At 34.7% G+C, this 21858-nt stretch overlaps 2 protein-coding genes across 4 annotated transcripts; both read right to left on the bottom strand.

Moving 5' to 3' along the window:
- Positions 1-822: 822 nt before the first annotated feature.
- Positions 823-8188, bottom strand: LOC107850417 (protein ARV 2). 3 transcript variants are annotated; one of them, XM_016694918.2, is made up of 12 exons: positions 7940-8160; positions 7696-7845; positions 6522-6569; positions 6326-6415; positions 6167-6212; positions 4719-4801; positions 4521-4615; positions 3564-3630; positions 3389-3464; positions 1158-1362; positions 957-1068; positions 823-875 (listed from the first exon to the last, which is right to left on the bottom strand). In XM_016694918.2, exons 2-10 carry the CDS (start codon positions 7816-7818, stop codon positions 1250-1252), a joined length of 741 nt encoding a protein of 246 aa, XP_016550404.2. In that variant the 5' UTR covers positions 7819-7845; positions 7940-8160; the 3' UTR covers positions 823-875; positions 957-1068; positions 1158-1249. The 3 variants fall into 3 exon arrangements, with proteins under 3 accessions (XP_016550404.2, XP_016550403.2, XP_047256653.1); XM_016694917.2 differs by having other exon boundaries at positions 823-1068; XM_047400697.1 differs by lacking the exons at positions 823-875; positions 957-1068; positions 1158-1362; positions 3389-3464; positions 3564-3630 and adding an exon at positions 3637-4363 and having other exon boundaries at positions 7940-8188.
- Positions 8189-9031: 843 nt separating this feature from the next.
- LOC107850416 (acetolactate synthase small subunit 1, chloroplastic) lies at positions 9032-20599 on the bottom strand. The gene is made up of 12 exons (XM_016694916.2): positions 20072-20599; positions 18055-18268; positions 17108-17191; positions 16353-16421; positions 15091-15174; positions 14465-14611; positions 13079-13165; positions 12599-12703; positions 12382-12504; positions 11579-11731; positions 10926-10991; positions 9032-9465 (listed from the first exon to the last, which is right to left on the bottom strand). The coding sequence occupies exons 1-12, from the start codon at positions 20323-20325 to the stop codon at positions 9382-9384; spliced, it is 1470 nt and encodes a 489-aa protein (XP_016550402.1). The 5' UTR covers positions 20326-20599; the 3' UTR covers positions 9032-9381.
- Between the last annotated feature and the right edge of the window lie 1259 nt (positions 20600-21858).

The raw sequence follows: 21858 nt of genomic DNA on the forward strand, positions 1-21858 counted from the left end.
ATTGTGTTGTTAGTTTAAATACCATATCTGTTTTGATTGTTAATTGTTGTATTATATCATTAGATCCATCGTTAGATGATGATGAAAATTTTTCAGTTGTGTAATGACTGGCCGATTTGGCGAATCGCTTCACTACTTTTATTATTTTTTCTCATTTTATTTTTACTTATTATTTAATAATTATAATTTATCCGTTATCCTACATTTTATAGTAGCTTTACGTTGTATCCTTTTTTTCTATAGGTTTATTCTTTGAATTGTTAGGTATGCGACATTATGCAATTACGAAAAATAATAAAATTGATTTATATGTTACTTGTTAAAACAAAACAATACAATACATTATGAAACAATATGCAACAACCATTCCAAACGTAAGTGAATTATTATGCTTAGGAGTCGCACCACCAGAACTATAATGTTGCGATTATAAATTTAAAACATAAAATATTAAACAATAATGAAATTATTTAGTAAATATATATTCTTTTTGGTAGATATTTTGATCATGAAATTATCTAGTTACTTATAGATATATTTTGAATTTCCTAACGGTTTAATTTTTTAGTAGGTGTTGGACACAAAAAATTGACATTTGAGAAAAAAAATTTTAAAATGTCATCTAACTGTTGAAACTGTGTTAGAACATTGTATTTCACTTGAAAATATGTATCGGACCTTTACCGTACCCCACGCATAGTGAGAGCTTAGTGCAACGGACTATCCAACCCCATTTTTTTAAGTGTATGAATATATGTTACATAAGGATGAAAACTTGTATGGAAATATTGAACTGATCAAAATAAAAGAACACCAAGCATATAACTAACATAAAGAATAGTGCTAAATAGATATTCTCCTGATTAATGTTAAACCTACATTATAAAATGGAATGTTATATAGAGAATATACATATATATCTCTATCGAAAACTTGAAAAATTAGAACATCGATACCATAATAACGAGCATCAAATCCCACTCTTCATGTTGATGTAGGCATATCAACTATACCCGGAGTTTTGATAACACCCCTTGGAAGCAAAGCAGGATGGGATCGATCTTCAGCCTAAAACCAACATATAAATCGCGATATATAAGATTCAAAAGTGAAGATCAAAGAAAGGGCCGCGATTTGAGTAATTTCCGTTGCATTACCTGAACTGTTTTGATGTTTGAAGTCCACTCTCGAGCCAACGCCAAGATACAACCATTAAAAGAGGGTGGATTTATGAACTCTTGACAAATGACTACCAAAGAACTAGCTTTTGATATGTCCCTAAACCTTGAGTAACAAGGAACTTCATGGCATGTGCAGCAAAGCAAATCCATATGCATCTAATCATGACCGCATCTGTGATCACTGGTTCACAATAGAATAAAGTATGTCAACAACAACATAATACGCAGTGTAATCTCACAAGTGAGGTCTGGGAAGATAAGATGTACGCAGACCTTAACTCTACCTTTGTGGATAGAGAGGTTGTTTCCAGTAGAGCCTCGGCTCATAAGAAGTTTAATCAAACGTCAACAAAATAGTAAGATGAACAAAGCAACGAAGCATCAGGCAGTACGGTTAGTATGTCATCAAACACGAAATACAAAAGTCTTCTGATAAGATTCCGGAACAAATTACTTGATATTTATTAGATGCATAGAGAAGTCTGATAACATGTTTTTGATTCTTGTTTGCAGGGAAAGTCTCTAATCTGTCTATTCTTCCATCACAAAGGAAACCTTGATGCACTAGAATTTCTCTCTACTTTTTTTATGAGTAAAGGGTAACTTGTACTATTTCATAGCCAAACCAAAAAACTCAACACCTACAAATCAGGTCTTGTTGGGCCAACAGCTGAAAAACTAATCAGAATATCGAAACAAATATCAAACTTGAACAAAAAGAGAGCCCTCCGCAGAAGAAAGTCCTTTCTCAAGCCCTTGAAACCCCAATCGAAAGCTAAAAAAAAGTTCCACTGTAGGATGTGTATATAAAGCTGTTAGGGGGGCAGCATGTGTTTTTTTCAAGGTAGCAACGATTGCCTTATTGGGACAACGAGGAGGATTCAGAAGCAGGAAAAATAGGTAAAAGACACCAAGAAGCAACGATTAGAACCAAGATACGACCCGTGAGGACCCATTAAATACTATAGGAATATAAATATTAATGATATCCCCGGATGGGTTGGGACAAATCTGTTAATATAATTCTAATCTGAATTCTAAATGCTCCATATCTGAATGGTTATCAACCTTAACTCAAAGGTTAAGGCAGTGTTAACAGTATTATCTTTTAATGACCACATGTTTGGCAGTGAGAAAGAAAGTTAACTACAGGTCAATATTCAAACCATTCACCACATTCTGGTTCCTAATTTTTCCCCCCTTCATCTCACCAAACCAGACCGTACTGTATCCATGTGCATGGTTGTGCTTTACGTCCCCTCAGATCTCACTGTGACTCACTCTGCTAATGTTTGTTATACTGATCAAAACTGCTAAATTCTTGGAAAAACACAGAACTCTGTCTCTTAGATGCCAATCATAGTTTTTATATCAATCCGACAGATTCGTTAAGAGGAACACCAAAGCATTAACTCCTGAGGGGAAGGATAAAACATCAAAACCTCTAGGCTTTGATGAAACAAAGTCAAAGCATGCATTTTCATCTTTAGGCCTTCCACAGGGACACAGCCAATAACATTTAACTAGATTAAAGAAAAGTTACTAAAAGTTACACGAGCAGGAATGTGAATGTCTAAACTAGCAGGCAGACGTGGTACACCAAACTATCAAAATGTGGACAGATTAGCTCGGGCCTCAAAAAGTCAATGCCTGCGCCCACTCACTAATCCCCAACCCTGATTCATAATTAAATTTTAGCATGAAAATTTTATTCTTTTCGAAGTAATGAAAATTATACTAAAGAATAGCACCCGAAGAGTACAGTGGGTAAATAGCACAGCCATTTATGCATCCTAGTACACTAGATACAATGAAAAGAACTGAGGACATGAACCATCCTATCTACTTCCAGTACATTTTCATTTTTACACCAAAAGACAACTTAATGCCAAATATTTCCTCTCTGCCTATAAAGTACCTCTCATTTCTCTCCCTAGGGCCTAAGCATCTTTTCATGTTCTGACTATGTTTGAGCAATAATTTATGTAGGCCGTTAAAAGAATATACAAGAAACAAAACAAAATTTCTGCAACATAGAAGACGGTGTATATTAGCCTCCATTCATATCAAGCTTGAATGACCTAAGTTTCCACATTGGAGATGGAAATAGAAAGCTCTCATGACCAAGGTTACTCTCCACTGTCAGACGAATTTCATATACTAACATAACTTCAAATTTCAAATTAATTTTGAAAAGAGCTTCTTACCCAGTAATGCCAGTGCATTCGATGACAAGACAAACATTTTAATGATGAAAACAACAGAAGAGGGAAATTCCCACACCTGGAAATAAATAAAAGATTAGTAGAAAACTATAAAAGCGAAACAAGAAAGTTCCTAAGTAATTGATACAACATGGCCAAATGACAGCAAGGAACATACCATCATGGCAATGACAAAAATCTTGAAGTAACTTGAAACGAGTATCGAAAGCAATATATGCTTACACCTGTGAATTTAAATCCAAGTAAACAATGATCATATCAACTTAGCTCCAAAGATTATATGCTAATTTGACATCTGAGGAAATCATTTAGACTAAAACCTCCTCATATGAGCTGTTTCTTTCCAATTAAACTATTAGAGGTAATCACTGATCTTTAATGACTCCACCTGTGCGACTCAACCCGGAAAAACAGGAAAGATAGGATTATCAATTCTCTACTCGGTAAGAAAATTAGTTAATTCTGGTCTTAGATAGGTGTAGAAATACTTAAGTGACACTAGAAACTCTAAATCTCCGTAAAAATCTTAGGCAACCCTTGTCTGCACGACTAACAAAATTGCTATACTTGAAATGGCTTTTAATCAGCAACTCACATGTATTTATAGATTGTAAAATATATAGAGGCTCAACATGGTGCTGATACAACAACAACAACAAACCCAGTATATTCCCACAAAGTGGGGTCTGGGGAGGGTAGAGTGTACGCAGTCCATACCACTACCTCTAAAGAGGTAGAGAGGCTGTTTCCGATAAACCCCCGGCTCAAGATTAAAGACAGTATACAAAAGCACCTATGAAGATACATACAGCAAGAAAATATCAGAACAATAGACTGATGGGTATGCAAGCTTCCAAGGTTCTTAAGCACATCCGATTTACAGATTTATGCTTTTTCCCCTTCGGCCCCGCTATAGATCCTTGCTTGGCAGCAGATGAAGATGGCTGGAAGTTCTGCCTAGAACGTCGTTCAGAATGATATGCAAGTGAAATGGTGTCTAACATTTTTTAAAATCCAAAAAGAGAAAAAGGACCATTTATTTTGCGCAAAGAGAATATTAATCAGAACAAAGATAAATTGAAGTACTAAACTACAAGATGAAGGAAAGGTTTACCTTGAATCTCCTATTTTTGCATTCAAAAATCTCCTTGTACCAAATAGAATTACACCAAGGAACATGAGATTCCCAAAGAAGACTCCCATGAGCACCTAACAACAGCAACCATCACATTATGATAAAGCAAAGATCTAGACCGACAAAGGGAGTGGATAGGGACTGAAATAGAACTGACACAGATTTCAAGGTATGCACCTTTCCACAAAGCCCTAAAAATGAGGCAAAGCTTGCAGGCAAACTCCTCTCATCTTGAACTGTGCATACCGCCAACATTTGGTCTTTACAAGTTGAGGCCATTAAACAATGCATGTCTTAAAGGTCGCCCTAAGTTGGAACATAGGGCTATCATAGAATTTTATTCTACTGAAGTGGAATTCTGATTCTTAGTTCAATAAAGCACAGTAGTTTAATACCTTGTCCCAATTTTAAATCATCCACTCACAAGAGAGAAAAGATAAGCATGCTTATAATCTGATTTGTAATTGTAAATTGTTGGTTAGAGAAACTTACAAGAAATAGTTAGTTCCTCAAATTAGCTGTGGTCACAACCTAACAAGAGGTGTAAACTAAACCATTTATACTTCCAATGCAATACTAAAGGATTACATGTCGCAATATCATGTCCAAAAAGAAAGAGCAACTATATTTATATGCATGGAAAGCTTTTTAATGTGAAGTCTGGCTACCAAGTTCAAAACAACCCCCTGCATGCTGTTTGAATCCTTGGGAACATATATAGAAGTCAAAGGATCAACCCAGAAGGGTGGCCGGATTGGTTGAGCAGGGATCTCTATAATGGAGAGTCTCAAGTTCAAAACCCCTGCATGCTTTCTCGGTTGAGCTCATCGCACGGGGCTTTCTTAGTGCAGTTTACCTCTCCTTTGAGGTTCGCAGGCCATTACTCTGAAGCGGGTTTACAATGTGCGCACCCGAAGGGTAGCATTAGCAGATTCCCTTGTCATCAAAAAGAAAAAATAGAAGTCAAAGATCTAGGCAAGGTTGTGTTTTGTTTGGTTGGTCTTTAAAAAGGCATGTCTCACTTAGGATAATCTGCATAGGATGGGCTACCAGTTATGTAACAATGTTAAATATGTAATAACAATACATAGTCGATCAATCATCTATTCTTGCATTGCACCATAGTAGCACAGACATGGCAGATGTTTTACAGTATTTTGGGCATCAACTGGGTAATGCCAATATCAACCTCAGACTTGGTAACATACTGAAACAGAAAACGTGCGAAAAGGTTTTGTGAAACTATATGGAATACAATTCCATCATGTATTTGGCGGTGTATATGGAAGTAAAGGAACTGAAGAGTTTTTGAAGGTCAAGCTAACAATACTCTGAAGATCAAACTTGGCTGTATATTTTGTGATCTAGTTCGATTAGGACAGATTTTGTAAATGACATGGAAACTTTATTACAATGCATGGATAGCTTGCAATAGAGGCTTTCTGTTTTTTCTTGTTTTTTGAACTTTTGGTCTAATCAAGACACTATCTTTTTGCTATATCAACAACAGTTAGCCTTTTCAAGGAAAAAAGAAATAATCTATAATAACTTGTTAAAATGTCGAAATACAAAATGTAGATTAACACTTGATATAGGTGAACATGAACTAGAGACTAGAAGGATACAAGCATCTAAAATCAGGAAGCCCATAGATAATTTCCACAACAAGACCTGCATAAAGGGTAAAAAAAACAAATCAAACAAGAAAAGAGAACAAGATGAATTTGCAATGCCATGTCTACATATACACAGCAAATAATGAACTGGAAATACACAAACCGTACCTCATTATGCAAAGTTTCTCGAGAGAACCTATTGTAGAACAAGTGTCTGTAGGCTTTAATTTTATGCAAAATCAAGTCAATAACCAATATCTACATCCCAAACAAACAATAAGGAACCAACCCAAGAATGCTATACATAGAACTCGCGTTCTATATCTCTCTATTTCTTTTTAAATTCTTTTTTAGTATCAATTACCATAAGTTCACATTCGATGTACTCATCAGCAACTGCTTTGCAATTTCCCTGCACAAAGTTGAGCATCCAAATTAATGTTATAAAAAGCACTAGTATATTGGTTTGTATATTGGATATACACTCCAACAGCCAGGGGCAGATCCAACATGGTTCATGTGGGCTCACCGAACCTATTAGCTTTCTCTCAAACTCTATATATTAAAATATTCACTAAATTCCTATAAATATTTGACTATGAACCTAGTTATTATTATATATTAACTTGAAATCATTGTAAGAACCCATAAACTCCTAATCCTGGATCCGCCTCCGCCTCTGCCAACAGCTCGGTCCCAGAAAAATAACACTTCCTCCGTTTCAATTTTTTTGTCTTACTTTCCTTTTTAGTCAGTTTAAAACAAAATGCTTCCCTCTTTCGAAGCTCCACATGACATGTTTAAGACCACAAGATGAACGACCGTTTTGGCACATTCTATCAATTTTTATTTAACAGGGCATTTGGACATGAAATTTTTTTGCTTTTTCTCCAGAGTTGAACAGAAGACACCTTTGGCCATAAAATTCTGGAATTCAAATTTTCAAAAATTTGAAAAACACCAAAAAACTGTTTTCACACCAAATTACTCACAAAAATTCAAAAAACAACTCCAATTTATATTCGTGATCAAACACAACTCCAATTTTAAAAGAGTAAAGCTACAGCATCTAGTACCCCTGAACTGTGACCAAATTTGCTACGACACACTCCAACTTCACAGGAGCCCTATTACCCCGAACTAAATTTTAGCATATTTTTGTCATCCTTTTTAGTTGACGTGGAACTTTTTGTTAGCCTTTTTAGCTGATGTGGCACTTTTGACGTAGGCCTCATTTTATGTAATAAAGGTGTCACGTCAACACAAAAGGGTGACAAAAATACGCTAAAATTTAGTTTAGAGGCAATAGGAGCACTGTGAAGTTGCAGTGTGTAGTAGCAACTTTGGCCATAGTTCAGGTGTTACTGAATGCTTATCTCGTTTTAAAATATCATTCTTTACTTTGAAAACAACAAATACCTTTTTCAAATACTCATAATTTTTCATGGCCAAACGCTCCCTAAGACCACAAAATTCAAAAGTAATTTTATTTAGAGAAACAAATAGCAAGAGAGTAAGAATAAGGAAAGAGAATATACACATTTCATAAGACGGATATTGCCAGGAGAATACTGTATGTAAAGAGTTGTAACTGAGAATCCACACTGAACACATCTATAGCTTATCTCCTTTTCATTTTCACCTCCACATTTTATCTCCATTTTCCAAAAACACTCAGCACCTCAATACTGTAAAAATAAAATAAGAATAAACAAAAAAAAAAAAACAATTACATATATATGAATTATAAGAAAAAAAATTGAAATTCAATCAGAGACTTACATTTTCTACCGTGATTATCGGCGACGGCGGCGAATGAACAGTGGCGGATTTGGACACCCAGAATTTTCCTTTTAAAAAAAAAAAAATAGGATTTAAAATTCTACTATTTGCTTTTTCTCTTTCTTTTTTTTGCTTGAAGAAAGAGGCAAACGTCGTCGTTTATATGAACTTATATTATAGCGGAGAGGAGCAAATAAGCGAAGTGAAAAAATTATTTGTTGTGCAAATTTTTAATTATGATTATGCAATACTCACGCGGCACTATTAAAATTTAAAAAAACTTCTAAATTTGATTGTGAATTCAAATATAGAAGCTTTGAGTTTTTGAAGTAAACTTTATGTATTTAAAAATTACTATAAATTATAATAATTAGCAACTTAAATATTTGCAATATATGTAATGAAATTTTAACTAAAAAATAATTTGATTAACTCTCAGAATTTTAATTGTGCCAAATAACTTGAACGGAAAAAGTATTATAGATGCGAAATATGGCATTATACAAAAACTAATTATTATATATATAATATTACACAAGTTTACGCCAAAATTAAATTTTTGTTAATACTGAAAACAAATAACCGCTTGGTTATTAGTGAAAAATAGTTATATGTACAACTATCTAGGGCGAGCACTTTGTTGCAAATGTCACATTATTATACTAGTATGGAAAAAAAAAAAATTGATAATGAGTGTTTTTATGGGTCTTACACTACTGAATTTGAATTAGTCGAAGCCCCAAAATGAAAGCAAAACACCGACTAGCAAAATTGAAAATAAAAAAGATATCATATTACCCTTAAGAGCGTTTAGTAATATGAACAAATAATATGTCACGGAGGAAGTAATAGGGAAGAGCTTGAGTCTACACTTCATTTAGTAAAGCATCTAAGATCATCGACTTTCTTGTTTGATGATTATCACAATCTATGGAACATGTGTTGAAGAACACAAAAAGGAATAGGAAAATATGTATCAATGAGGATATTGTTCTATTTTTCAAGTTACCATATCAGACTTGCCAGTATCAGTTACTTTATCGCGGCAAAACAATTTTAATGGGATAATGTAAAAAGTCTACACACTATCAGTGCATGTAACTTAAACTCATGTATTAATAAATAAACGCAAGCTAATACATTGGACACAACACATTTTCGACATACTTTGACATGCATTTCTCCCAGCTGCATTAATGTACAACGTCACTCTTCATTGGCTCTACTCCACATTTTGAAGTTAAAACTTTCAGTTTTGTTAAACTAAAATCCTATGATGAATGCCTAAATAACAATACAACACAACTGTCACTTATGTTAATAGTGACAATCTAACTTTCACTAGGAATAGAATACAAATCATCTCCTCCTTCCCAGATCAGAAAAAACTGGCAAGATAGAAACTCGATCATACTAAAATGCACTTAAGAGATTTAATACCACTACTGAGGAAGAGCATAACCCCGGAGGTATGTCGAGTCCACTCCTGATTCTCGTATCAATGCTACTCGCCCTGTACGAGCCACCTACACCAAAAGACCGACAATATGGATAAGAGGGTAACATTACACTGAAGCAGGTTTTGAAGACAAGTTCTTGTTTACTTTAGGGGTAATTTGGTTGGATTTTGTGGGGGATTTAACCGCCACATAAAAACTAATCATTGATTTATGCTCTACAACCTTTGATTGTTTTTGTTTTCCTTCATGCATAGTACTTGCAGAAGTTACACAAGAACTTTTGTACGTACTATTTTATGCATGATAGAATGTGGAATAAGAATGTGGGGGATAGGATTAAGAACACTAAAATAACAAAACTATCACATTGATAATAAAACTTCCATTTTGTTTTCGAAGTAAACAGATTTATTAAGTTATAAATTATATATACTAATTTGTAGTATATCAAACTACACTTTCAACAAGAAATAATCCCACATTACAATCATTGAATTTCTAGTTTCTGCATTACCTTCCTCATGCTACTAATCTCTGCAAAACTTGTCACTAAACCAAACGACCCATAAATGCATCCTATGATGGTATGATTAATAGTTTTACAAGATTCAGAATTAAATCCTCTCCCTTATTTACTTCTTATTCATGAATTAAGATCTTACAAACCACGTTGGTGAATTCCCACCAGCGCAGCAGAACACAACTCCAAGTGGATGGTGGATTCCTTATAACACAAGGCTCAAGACTAAAAGAGTGCAAGTATGATCAACTGCATGGATGTGGAAAACCAAAAACCTAACGGCTCCAGAACATCTTATGAAGTTAAGGCACCTTCCAAGGTATGCATTCACTCATCATACTCATGTCTAGCACACAATCATAAGCACCTTTAAACCATTTTTAATAAGCATACCTGCTTACCAAAGGTCTACTAAACTTACTTTTTCATCTGCTAGTACAAGCTAAACATGCTAAAACCATTATGCATCTTGCAGCTGGAGGATTAAACAACACAGATCAGCACTCGATATTGAAATTCCTAGTCTTTAAAGGAGTTCATGTTAAGTGGTTAAGATAGATGTTGCATTCATCTACTGCAATTATAGAAACACATGTATCACTAGAATAAGAGAAGCACAAGCAATATTACTGGAGCTTTTAAATGCATGCAATTCACCATTTCAATCACTTAGAACGATACTTGAAGTTTGATTTTAATGCAGTCAAACTTTCGGGAAACACAAAAAAAAAACATCATAAACCAGAATATTTGTCAAGCTAGCTAAGTCCTGTGCAAGACAATGATTGGTTCATCTCTTCTGGTTTCAAGAAAACTGTGCTAAATTCATGCACTAAATTTTAAATTGCTCTGTACTTTTCAAGGAGGCGAAGACCGGGGAGAAGGAACAGAAGAAAAAAATTCAGAAAACATACAAACTCAGATCGACCAAAATGCAGGATATAACACTTTCAAGATGCCAGCCTATATGTGTTGACAAGTCAAAATTCAGTTTGAGGAAACAAACCTCACAAATGCCATAAGGCTCTAGTAATCTTTGCAACGCCAGCAACTTGTTGAAGTCTCCCGTCAACTGCAAAATTATGCAATCAAATTCAGAGAGAAGTCAATGAGGGATGGGAAGGCATGACACACGTATTGATGAGCAGTCCTTTTCATTTGTGATTAGGTTTTTGTAAGAAGACAAATGCAGATATATGCAGTCAGGTACAGCAGAGACACCCTATATATATATACACGCACACACACACATATACACACGGAAATAGCAATCACAGGCCAGGAAGTAATCCTTAAAAACTACAAAACTCCAGACTTAAACCCATTACAAATGGAATTGAGACAATAACCGACACTGCTTGCGCAAAATCTGGCCTATTCCCTGTGCCACTGGCAAAGTGTGTTAACAGTATTGGCATTAACATGTGTGAATTAATGATTGACTGATTGACTGAAGGAACAAATCGCTAGAGCGAGCATATAAATAAAGGGTATAAGTATAACATGTAACTGAAAATAAAAAAGTAATCCTCTACAATATGCAAAAGCATACCAATATACAGCAAGTAAACGACATGAAAGAGCTCAACAAATAAAAATAAAAGAGTTGCTAGTTTTCACCTCCAATGTTACTTGATAAAAGAAAAAAAGAATTTTCACCTCCAATGTTACTGTATGATCAGACACATCAACAGGTTTAGCACGAAAAATACTGGCAATATCAAGGACATCCCTCCTTGCTGCAGGATTGGCGGCTACTTTAATAAGCATTAGCTCCCGCTCAGCAAATGGTAAATGAGTAATATCTTGAACCTAAAAACGAGCACAAATGTATTATCTGTCTGATCTAAACTCCAATGAACAAAGATTTAAGTACGTATCTGAGAAGAGTGAAATTTTCTTAGATTGGGTAAAATTGTCATTCAAGATGAAAATTTTGTTTCGCTCTACAAGCCTTTTTTTTTCCTCATTGAGAAGGTGTGGTTTTAATTACTATGACCTTAATGGTAAGAGAGAGGTGAAATTACGGTACTACTTAAAAAGGGCAACCCGGTGCACTAAAGCTACCGCCATGCGCGGTGTCTGGGGAAGGGCCCCACCACTATTTGTTAAGATTTAAGTTTTAGAAGACCTACAATAGAGTTGGAAAAGAACAATGAGCTTGGAAGATGAACAAGGTTAAGTGCACTGCTGGGAAGGTTGAGCAGGAAAAACGCCAACTTTAAGAAATATAGGTGGAGAGCTTTGAAAAAACTAAGACAAAAATAATTATCAGATCAGTGGTCCAATTGAAGGAAAAGCAAACAACTCTTAACAAATAGTAAAACTAGTTTGGACTCTTCTTATACAAGTATATTGAGTTTCCACGGTAGGTCAAATCCCCCTCACCCAAACCCCAAAGCACCTAAAATAAGCTTCTAAGTTATATCTAGCCATGAACATCTATCAACTTGTAAATTTACCTCATGAACATCTATCAACTTGTAAAATTGCTTGACCAATTTCCCTATAGTTTCATCAGTTCCAGGGACCACCGTTGTAATGCGTGAGAGCCCCTCTGCCTCTGCAGGTCCTACAGCAAGGCTCTGCAACATAATCAATGAAATGAAGGCTCAGACGAGAAAATCAAGAGGAACACAAACAGTAAAGGAAGCAGCAAGAATCAGTGGAAAATGCAACCTGAATGTTATAACCTCGTCGAGATATAACACCACTTATCAAGTTTAGGACACCGGGAACATTGTTGACAAGCATGGATAATGTGTGTGACCGAATCCCACTCAACTGCAGTATCAAAATGATCGTCAGAATTGCAGCATGTAGAGGGAACAAGAGGATCACATTGGCAGAATGGCCTCCATAAGGTACTTTTATTGACTAAGAGTATACTTCTTATCTTACCATGGATGCACTTTGATTAATACTTGGTTTACCAAAAAGGTTCTTCTTTAGAATGTGAATTTAGAATGTGGAATTTGTGAAGGATGTACACAGTTTTTCCAACAGTCTCTCATTTTTGGGAAGAAATATTAAGCTTTCCATCTATTAAAAGGCTCAGTAATTCACAGAGTACTATATGTTGTAACACAGATATGGAGTAATATGGGTTTCTCCACAGAAAAAAACAGATTGATCTTGAGAAGTGAATTGAGTCCTTACATCTCCATCATACAGATATCCCCAGTGGGCATCGAGAACTTGGTTAACTGAGGTTTCATCACCGGACTCCACAGGATAAACATCACCCTGTATTCAAACCAAAAAGAATAAGATTTGCAACAACATCAACAATACCCAGTGAAATCCCACAAGTTAGAAGATTTGCAAACCATAAGGAATAAGATTTGCAACTTTGGAATAAATTGAACACCACAAGAATATCAAAGAGAAATTTTCATTCATGCAGATTCACAGTATTGAAATTTAAACCATCATAATAGAACTATAGACCAGAAGAAATGTTAGCGCAATATGAATTACATCAGCTCACGCAGCTATGAAGAATCAATAATTCTTTTTCTGATAATTTAAGCTGATGAATTCAAACCAAAAAGAATAAGATTTGTAACTTTGGATTAAATTGAACACCACAAGAAAATCAAAGAGAAATTTTCACGCATGCAGATTCACAGTATTGAAATTTAAACCATAATAATAGAATTATAGACCAGAAGAAATATGAGCTCAATATGAATTACATCAGCTCACACAGCTATGAACAGCCAATAGTTCTTTTTCTGAATAACTTAATCTTACAATAAATTATGGATGACCTTCCTGAAATCTAGCAAGTAAACTGAAGCGAGTTTGACATTTGTTTTGACAAGATATCATGCCTTCGTCAGGAAAGAGAAAAGTAGAATCAAGATAACACTTCATATATTGGCGACCTGCAACTTAACTCTTATGATCCAAGAATCTAAGGCCTCTATATTCGCTATGAGCAAGGAGGAAGATGCAATAAGAAGCCCAGTTCATACCCACACTTCTGCCTCTAGGAATTCTAGAGATTTCGACATAAAAGATTAGATACTGATATAACCATTTCTCTTGTTCCTTTTATTTAAATCCTAGGAAAAGAAACAGCATTCTCACTGTGCAAATTGATTCTTCCACATCACAGTTTTAATTTGCAAAATGGAAATGTGAAAAGATAGCATAACTTTTTTCATATTTTCCTTTCTTGAAGGCTTAGGAAGACAACAGTATTCACACTGTATTCCATTTACATCACAAATTTTATTTTACCAACTGGAACTACTGTGTTTGGAAAGATTTCAGGAAGCCTAGTGTAGGTAATGAAAGATCAACAATTAGTCCATGAAAATCACATGCAAAGGGAAACTAGAAAAATAAATTCTTAATGAGCTAGTTAAATGAAATTAGATTCAAAACATGTACCAAGATACTAAAAGTTTCCACAAGAAATTCATGGAAATATCAAGCATGTCCACCTTAACCAAGACTCAGTGTATATTATACAATCAGATACCAAAGATGCATGAAAATGAATTAAACCACAGTGGGCTTGAGAACATTATATACCCCTGAACTATTGCTGGCTCCATTGTCAATTGGTTGACTTTTGTTGTTCAGGATACTGGGAATTTTTTCTTCGAGATCTGGGTACGAAGCTGCAGAAAACCTCCAAAAAGGAGCATCCTCACCCATCTTTTCACGTCTCAAGGCAATCTGTGGTGACAAAGATCAATAGACAACAGCATCACGTCAGCCCTAGTGCATTCTTCCTTTTGTCTTTAAAAATAAAGATAACTACTTGATTGCATTTAGTGGGTCACCCTCTATGCTAGAGTCTAGAGAGGTATTATTGTAAGAAAACCCTTAATATTATTGTTGACAAGACACTTGAGACAAATCTGAATAATAACAAATAAACTAAGAAATCTGTGACGACTCAAACTTTAGTCAGTCATCCAATTTATTATTATTATTTTTGACAATGTCACCCAATTTATTATCCATTTATCAGACGAGCACGTATAACCTTGATCACTACAGCCGGACTCCAAAAGTTACTGGCTTAAATTTGAAGGAAACTTATAACCTAGGACTATGCAATCAGAGAACATGGTAACTAAAATCATCAAAACCATTTAGGCATATAAGCAAATATTAGAATATATCAGTCTTTTCAAACATGGAAAATGTACCTTCCCAGTTCGGGCTAGCTCTTTGATCCCAAACTTGCTTAAATTTCTCAGAACGGCAGCCATCTTCCCTGGATCACCAGTTACCTAAGTCAACCACAGGACAATATATCTGCTTGTTATTTAAAAAAGCACAAGAACTAGATTGGCGCACAAAAATGAAATTATGCACATTGTACACACATCATAATGGCATATATTAAAGAAATAAACCTGCAGCGAAGTTGAACTCTTCGCAATGGTAATCTCGCTCAAGAACTTACCTGAGTTAAAAACTTGACAATGAAGACTCCAACGTCAAACGCTAGTCAATTTTTACTAGCTTTCTTTCCTCTACCTTTTCTTATTTATTTTGAGTTTAAAAACAGTAGGGTCAAGTAGTCATACAGATTGACATATATTTAAACCGTGGGTAAACAGACAGAGTTGGCAGCACAAGAAAATGGCTGAAAAGCAAGCCACACAAGATGAAAAAAAAAATAGCAAATAGACAAGGTTGTATAAGCGATTGGCAAAGATTGATACAGCCAAAGAGAATAAGTTTTAAAAAGGGAAATAAACAACTAAAAGTAATTCTTCTTCCATCCCATTTTAATTCATTAATTTTCATGTAGCTCAACACTAGAATAGCTTAATTGACTTCTATATTAAGATTGATACACAAGAGTTTGAAATACTACATTTTACATCAAAAAAGGTGAACAAGTTGGCTGACAAAACATTGCATCAAATTGAAATGACGTTAAGTAGGGTATTTTTTATAAGTTAAAATAACATAAAGTACTATTTGTTTACAGTATTAATGTGAGTTGTTTGGAGGAAAATGCTAGCCAAGGGTTCAGAATTTTAGGATAGACCTAAGTAACAAGTAGGTCAGCCAACTAAATAGTGGCGAAGAAAGTGTGACTTGATTCTAGTTTGGAAGCATGAAAAACAAACAAAGAGCTATTGAGACTAATAAGTTAATTGAATAGGTAAGTCAGTCATAAACTTATGCCAAACTCCATCCACAAGCACATAACACATGATCCTGTTTTGTTTGGTATTCTCTGTTTTGCATGCTACATGACAACTAACAATTAAATTAGTAAGTATATGCATAACTTTGTGAAAGAGATGAATCTAAGATCTTTAATAGTGTTATCTGATTAAGTTGCTAAAACAATCACTGATCAAGTACTACCCACGCATCAGACTCCAAAGCAAGGGATACATCTAAACACTTCAAATGACATGTAAAAGCTGGGAAAGAAGATCGAAGTCACCTCGATAGTCAGAAAGTGTTCTGCTATATCCACAATTTTTCCTCTGAAGATGTCCACCAACCACATGATCTGAATACCAAAGTAAAACATAATGAAACAGTACATAGACTAAGACAAAAATGAAATAATGGCACGTCATAGTCCATGGCTTAAACAATTTACACACTGTTCATTATATTTTTTTAATCAAGAAAAAAAAATGAAAAAATTATAGACCAAGGAACGTTAACAATATTTTATTGTATGAATTTTAATTACTGCCTAAAAGGAAAAGGACCTTGCTTTCTCATTCATAATGGACCTTCATAGAATTAGATCCTCCTTTACTAAATAGATTTCCAGTTCTTTATTTTCCCATTTGATCAACTTAATTACTTCAGTGGGTACACGGACTTAGAGCCTGTTTGGATGGGTTTATACTTATGGCATACAAGCATAAGTTATAAGTTTAACTTAGGAATCCTAACTTATGGCTTTTGGCTAATTTTTATTATATTGGCTTAAAAATAAATGCTTAAAGGTACTTCTTATTTTACCCAAACACTTCAAAAGTGCTTTAAAGCACCTAAATAAGCCAATCCAAACAGGCTCTTAGTTGGATCGTCTCATGCAAATACTGCAGTATGTCACACATCTAAATTTAAATAATTTATTAATCAATAGGCAGATAGTTCCAAGTTCCAACTCATTTATTCAGAAATCTTTCAGATATAGGAACAAAGTTAAGCATGAAAAGCAAGAGTTGTCTAGTATACTTCAGCTTTTGTGGTTGCGTCTGCATTCAGTTTTATGAGCATCAATTCCCGTTCCACTTGAGGTTCTCTTGATAGATCCTCCACCTGAAATATCATACCAAGATAAATTGGGAAGTGTGACTGCGGAAGAATTTAAGCATGTACCTTTTCTTCTTCTTTTTTGAAGAAGATTTTTTTTTTTTTGGCAGCCCGGTGCACTAAAGCTACCGCTATGCGCGGTGTCCGGGGAAGGGCCCCGCCACAAGGGTGTATCGTACACAGCCTTACCTTGCATTATATTTAAGTATATACCTCAATTAATGATTATGCATGGAAAATTTGACAAGAAGTCATATCCCGGTTAAGAGAAGGCATATTGAGGTACTACTTAATTAATCCATTGAATGGTCGAGAGGATATTGAAGAATTACCAACCAATGACAATTACTACTCATTCGGAGGTAGCGGTATGGACTGCGTACATTTTACCCTCCTCAGACCTCACTTTGTGGGAATACACTGGGTTTGCTGTTGTTGTTGTACCAACCAATGACAATTACTAATCATTCTCACGTTTTGCATGTCAATGACAAAGGAAAATTAAGTGTACAAAACCACTGCTATTTTACAAGTCACAGCGTCCTCTACCAAAAGTTTCAAAGAACTTCTGCAAATGATGATTGCCTACAGCTACAAGTATAACAATCAAGACCATCTCAGACGAGCAGGAAGATATTGTGTGAGTCAACAGGGGATCGATTGACAGCAATATATGAACGGGAAACTGATATGTGTGAGGCTAGTGCCTAGTCATGCCATAGGCACAAACAGACAACTGCACGCAGTAGAGCCTATAGAATTTATCAAATTGGTACTTCCCATTAGAAAGACATCCTCAAAAAAATCTAGAAAATCTTAAGAAGGTTTACAACAAAATACAGCCTGATATTTCAGAAGATAAGACTGACCTTCCAGACACTCACAAGCTTGTTGAGCTGCTCTACAACTTGTTGCAAAACTTTCTCAGTTCCAGAGACCACTATGGTAAAGAGAGCTTTATCTTTGTTCAAACCAACAGCGAGTGACTCAATGTTGTACCCCCTTCGAGCAAAAACTCCAGCAATTCTATTTATTATACCACTTTCATCCCCAACAAATACTGAAATGGTGTGACTTTTCACCCTGGTAATATATATGAATTACAACTCCATGAGGCCCAGGTATTAAACAGTCTTTTAATAACTCATGGTGACTTCAAAAGGTAAAGAAGATCAGAAGATTATTTCTTTTATGAGTCGATCAAAATCTAAATAAGAAGACTAGTTTCCCAAAATAACCAAATCTAGTCAATTGTACAACTTGCAAATGATTCGTCATGCTATCCATTTGGCAGCCTTTTTCCAGTTTGACTCAACTTTCAAAAAGAACAACCGGTTTGGGGGGGGTTTGCATTAATGTACAAAAATTCATTATACTCAAAACCAGAAGACTTTTATCAAATCAGTTGGTTAAAAAGCTGGTATTTTGACAAAGAAATCTGTTACCCAGCAATATAATACTTTTTACTGTTCATGGCTTAAATATTCCATTAAAACCACGAGACGGGGTCGAAAAGTTTAATTAACCAAGAAACCAGCCATTTCATACATGGAACATGAAATGGATAGGGGAATAGAAAATCCAAAATAATTGGAATCTTGTGTACTTTACTAATCAAAATAGAAAAAGTCTAATACTCCACAAAATAACTGTCAACATCAAAGCAATTATAAACTAGTTTACTCCAAATTGTCTTATGGCCAACCCCTAATATATAATATATACGCGGGGACATGCTTCAAAATTGTGCCCTCCATGACTAAAGTTAATGGGAACCCATCAAAAAACATGTTAATGATTTTAAAATAACCACACTTATTAATCAATTGCCAGAACACAAATTAGTCCAAGCACGCAGTGTTATACGTTGCGCAATTCTAATTCTACCTTGATCCAGAAAATCTCCAATTCCTTCTTATCAAACTCCAAACAATTCAAAAATCATAAAATTACTAATAACCAAATAGTTCCAGAAAAAAGTAATCAGCTACAAATAAACTAAAAGTCTACAACTCCAAATGCACATAAAAATGAACAAAATAGGCATAAAAATCTCCAATCTCTCTTATCAAGCTTCAAAAGAACTCAACAATCATAAAATTACCAATATCCAAACAGTCTCCAAAAAATATATATTAGTCGCAAATAAATCTATAACTTCAAATGCACCTAATAATGAACAAACAGGCATAAAAATCTTCAATTCCTTCTTAACAAGCTCCTGAGAAAACTCAACAACCATAAAATTACCAATATACAAACAATCTCCAAAAAAATTAGCTGCAAATAAACTAACAAGTCTACAACTTCAAATGCACCTAATAATGAACAAACAGGCATAAAATTCTCCAATATCTCTCATCAAGCTCCAAAAACCTCAACAATCATAAAATCACCAATACCTAAACAGTCTCTGAAACAAAATTAGCTACAAATGAACTGCAAGTCTACAACTTCAAATGCAACTAATACTGAACAAATTAGGCATAAACATCTCCAATCTCTCTTATCAAGCTCCAAGAAACTCAACAATCATGAAATTACAAACATACAAACAGTCTCCCAAAAAAGAAAAAGGAAAAAGTAATCAACTGCAAATAAACTACTAGTCTACAACTTCAAATGCACCTATTAATGAACAGAATCGGCATAAAAATCTCCAATCTATTCAAACAGTCTCCGCGGAAAAAAAAACTACAAGTCTACAACTTCAAATGCACCTAATAATGAACAAAATAAACATAAAATCTCCAATCTCTCTTATCAAGCTCCAAAAAGCTCAATATTCATAAAATCAGCAATATAAGAACAGTCCAAAAAAACTACAGGTTTAGAACTTCAAATGCAAGTAATAATGAACAAAAATATGAATTAATTGTTGCTTACAGAGAGCTAGAAGGCAAAGGAGTCGGAACCGAAGCCGGAGCTGTACGAGTAACAGAAACAGCGCCATTATCAGTACTACCACTACTCGCTTTAGCATTCACCGGAGAGACAACCGGCGATAGCTTTTTAACACCAAAACTGAAACTCCGGCAACTGGTTCTTCCTGGTTTACTCAATGCTTGTAACAAGTTCTTCTTCGTCAGCCCTGTCATTGAAATCTCCGACGCCATTGCCGTCGCCGTCGCCGCCGCCATGGTTTAAACTTAGCTGAAGATACAGTTTGTTTACTGAAATGAAAAGGTGGATGAGTAATGGATTGAACAATTTTCTGTCAATTTATACCACATGCCAGTGATACAGTGATTGGGGTTTTAGCTAATGTAACAGGAGTTCACTGAAATTGGAAAGGTCACCGAGAGCCTGAGGCTGCCACGTATCAAATTTTGGAGGTAAAGTTAAGGTAATTTTAAATTGGGTAATTAACGAGCTAATTTGTTATGGGATGATGTTAATAATACTTTCTCTATTATTTTTACTTATCGTATTTCGTTTATCACATATTAAGCTAATACAACACGGAGTTCACTGAAGTTGAATTAGTCATCGAGAACTTGAGGTTGTCACGTATTAAAATTTGAAGGTAAAATTAGGTGATTTTAGATTGAGAAAAATAATATACTCAAACTCATTTGTTACGTGTGATGAGGTTAATAATACTCCCTCTGTCATTTTTAATTGTCGCACTTCTCTTCTCGATAATGAAACTGCAAGAATTTTTTGAGTTCAATTTATACCACATGCCATTTGTACAGTCATTGGGTTTAGTTAATGTCGGGGACAGTTCACTCAAATTGAAAAGGTTATCGAGAATATGAGGTCGCCACGTCTCAAAATTTGGAGGTAAAGTTATTTGATTTTTGAGTGGGGAAAATAACGCACTCAAGTTGATTTATTGCGTGGGATGAGACTGTTTATTTTTAATTATTCTGTTTTATTTCTTAAAAGTCAAACTGCAATAATTTTTTGAGTCAATTCTACCACACGCGAATTGTATAGTGATTGGAATTTAGTTAATGTAACAGAGAGTTCACTGAAATTGAAAAGGTCATTGAAAACCTGATGTTGGTACATATCAAAATTTGAAGGTAAAGTTAGATGATTTCAAATTGGAGAAAATAACACACTCAAATTCGTTGTTACGTGAAATGAGGTTATTGATACTGTCCTGTTATTTTTAATTGTCATATTTCACTTCTCGAAAGTAAAACTGCAATGATTTTTTGAGTTTAATTTATACTACATGCTAGTGGTACATTGATTGAGGTTTACTAGTGTAACGAAAAGTTCACCGATAGTCTGAAGCTAACACATATCAAAATTTAGAGATAAAGTTAGTGATTTTAAATTAGGAAAATTAACACACTCAAACTTATTTGTTATATGGGATGAGGTTAATAATTCTCCCCTTGTTCATTTTTATTGTCGTGTTTCACTTTTTGAAAGTTAAGATGCATGAATTTCGACCAATATCTAGCTACACTGAAGGTGAAAAAGCCATCGAGAATCTGAGGCTGGCACCTATCAAAATTTGAAGGTATAGTTAGTTGATTTTAAATTGGGCAAAATAACATACTCAAGTTCATTTGTTACATGTGATGACGTTAATAATACTCTATTTGTTCAATTTTACTTGTCGCGTTCACTTTTTGAAAGTCAAACTGCATGAATTTTCATCATATTAACATATGAAGAGTGATAATTTATAGCATCTTTCGTATAATTTTCAA

Source organism: Capsicum annuum, chromosome 12, assembly GCF_002878395.1.
Source record: "Capsicum annuum cultivar UCD-10X-F1 chromosome 12, UCD10Xv1.1, whole genome shotgun sequence".
NCBI classification, from domain to species: Eukaryota; Viridiplantae; Streptophyta; class Magnoliopsida; order Solanales; family Solanaceae; genus Capsicum; species Capsicum annuum.

Excerpts from the sequence above, each read along its gene's own strand:
- LOC107850417 (XM_016694918.2), bottom strand. The coding sequence starts at position 7,818 with ATGGAGATAAAATGTGGAGGTGAAAATGAAAAGGAGATAAGCTATAGA. Across the intron at positions 4,616-4,718 it reads TTTTAGGGCTTTGTGGAAAG|GTGCTCATGGGAGTCTTCTT; the intron begins GTGCATACCTTG and ends TGCTGTTGTTAG. Across the intron at positions 3,465-3,563 it reads TTTTTGTCATTGCCATGATG|GTGTGGGAATTTCCCTCTTC; the intron begins GTATGTTCCTTG and ends ATTTATTTCCAG.
- LOC107850416 (XM_016694916.2), bottom strand. The coding sequence starts at position 20,325 with ATGGCGGCGGCGACGGCGACGGCAATGGCGTCGGAGATTTCAATGACA. Across the intron at positions 18,269-20,071 it reads CCTTTGCCTTCTAGCTCTCT|GGTGAAAAGTCACACCATTT; the intron begins GTAAGCAACAAT and ends ATATATTACCAG. Across the intron at positions 11,732-12,381 it reads AGTTGATAGATGTTCATGAG|GTTCAAGATATTACTCATTT; the intron begins GTAAATTTACAA and ends GCTCGTTTTTAG.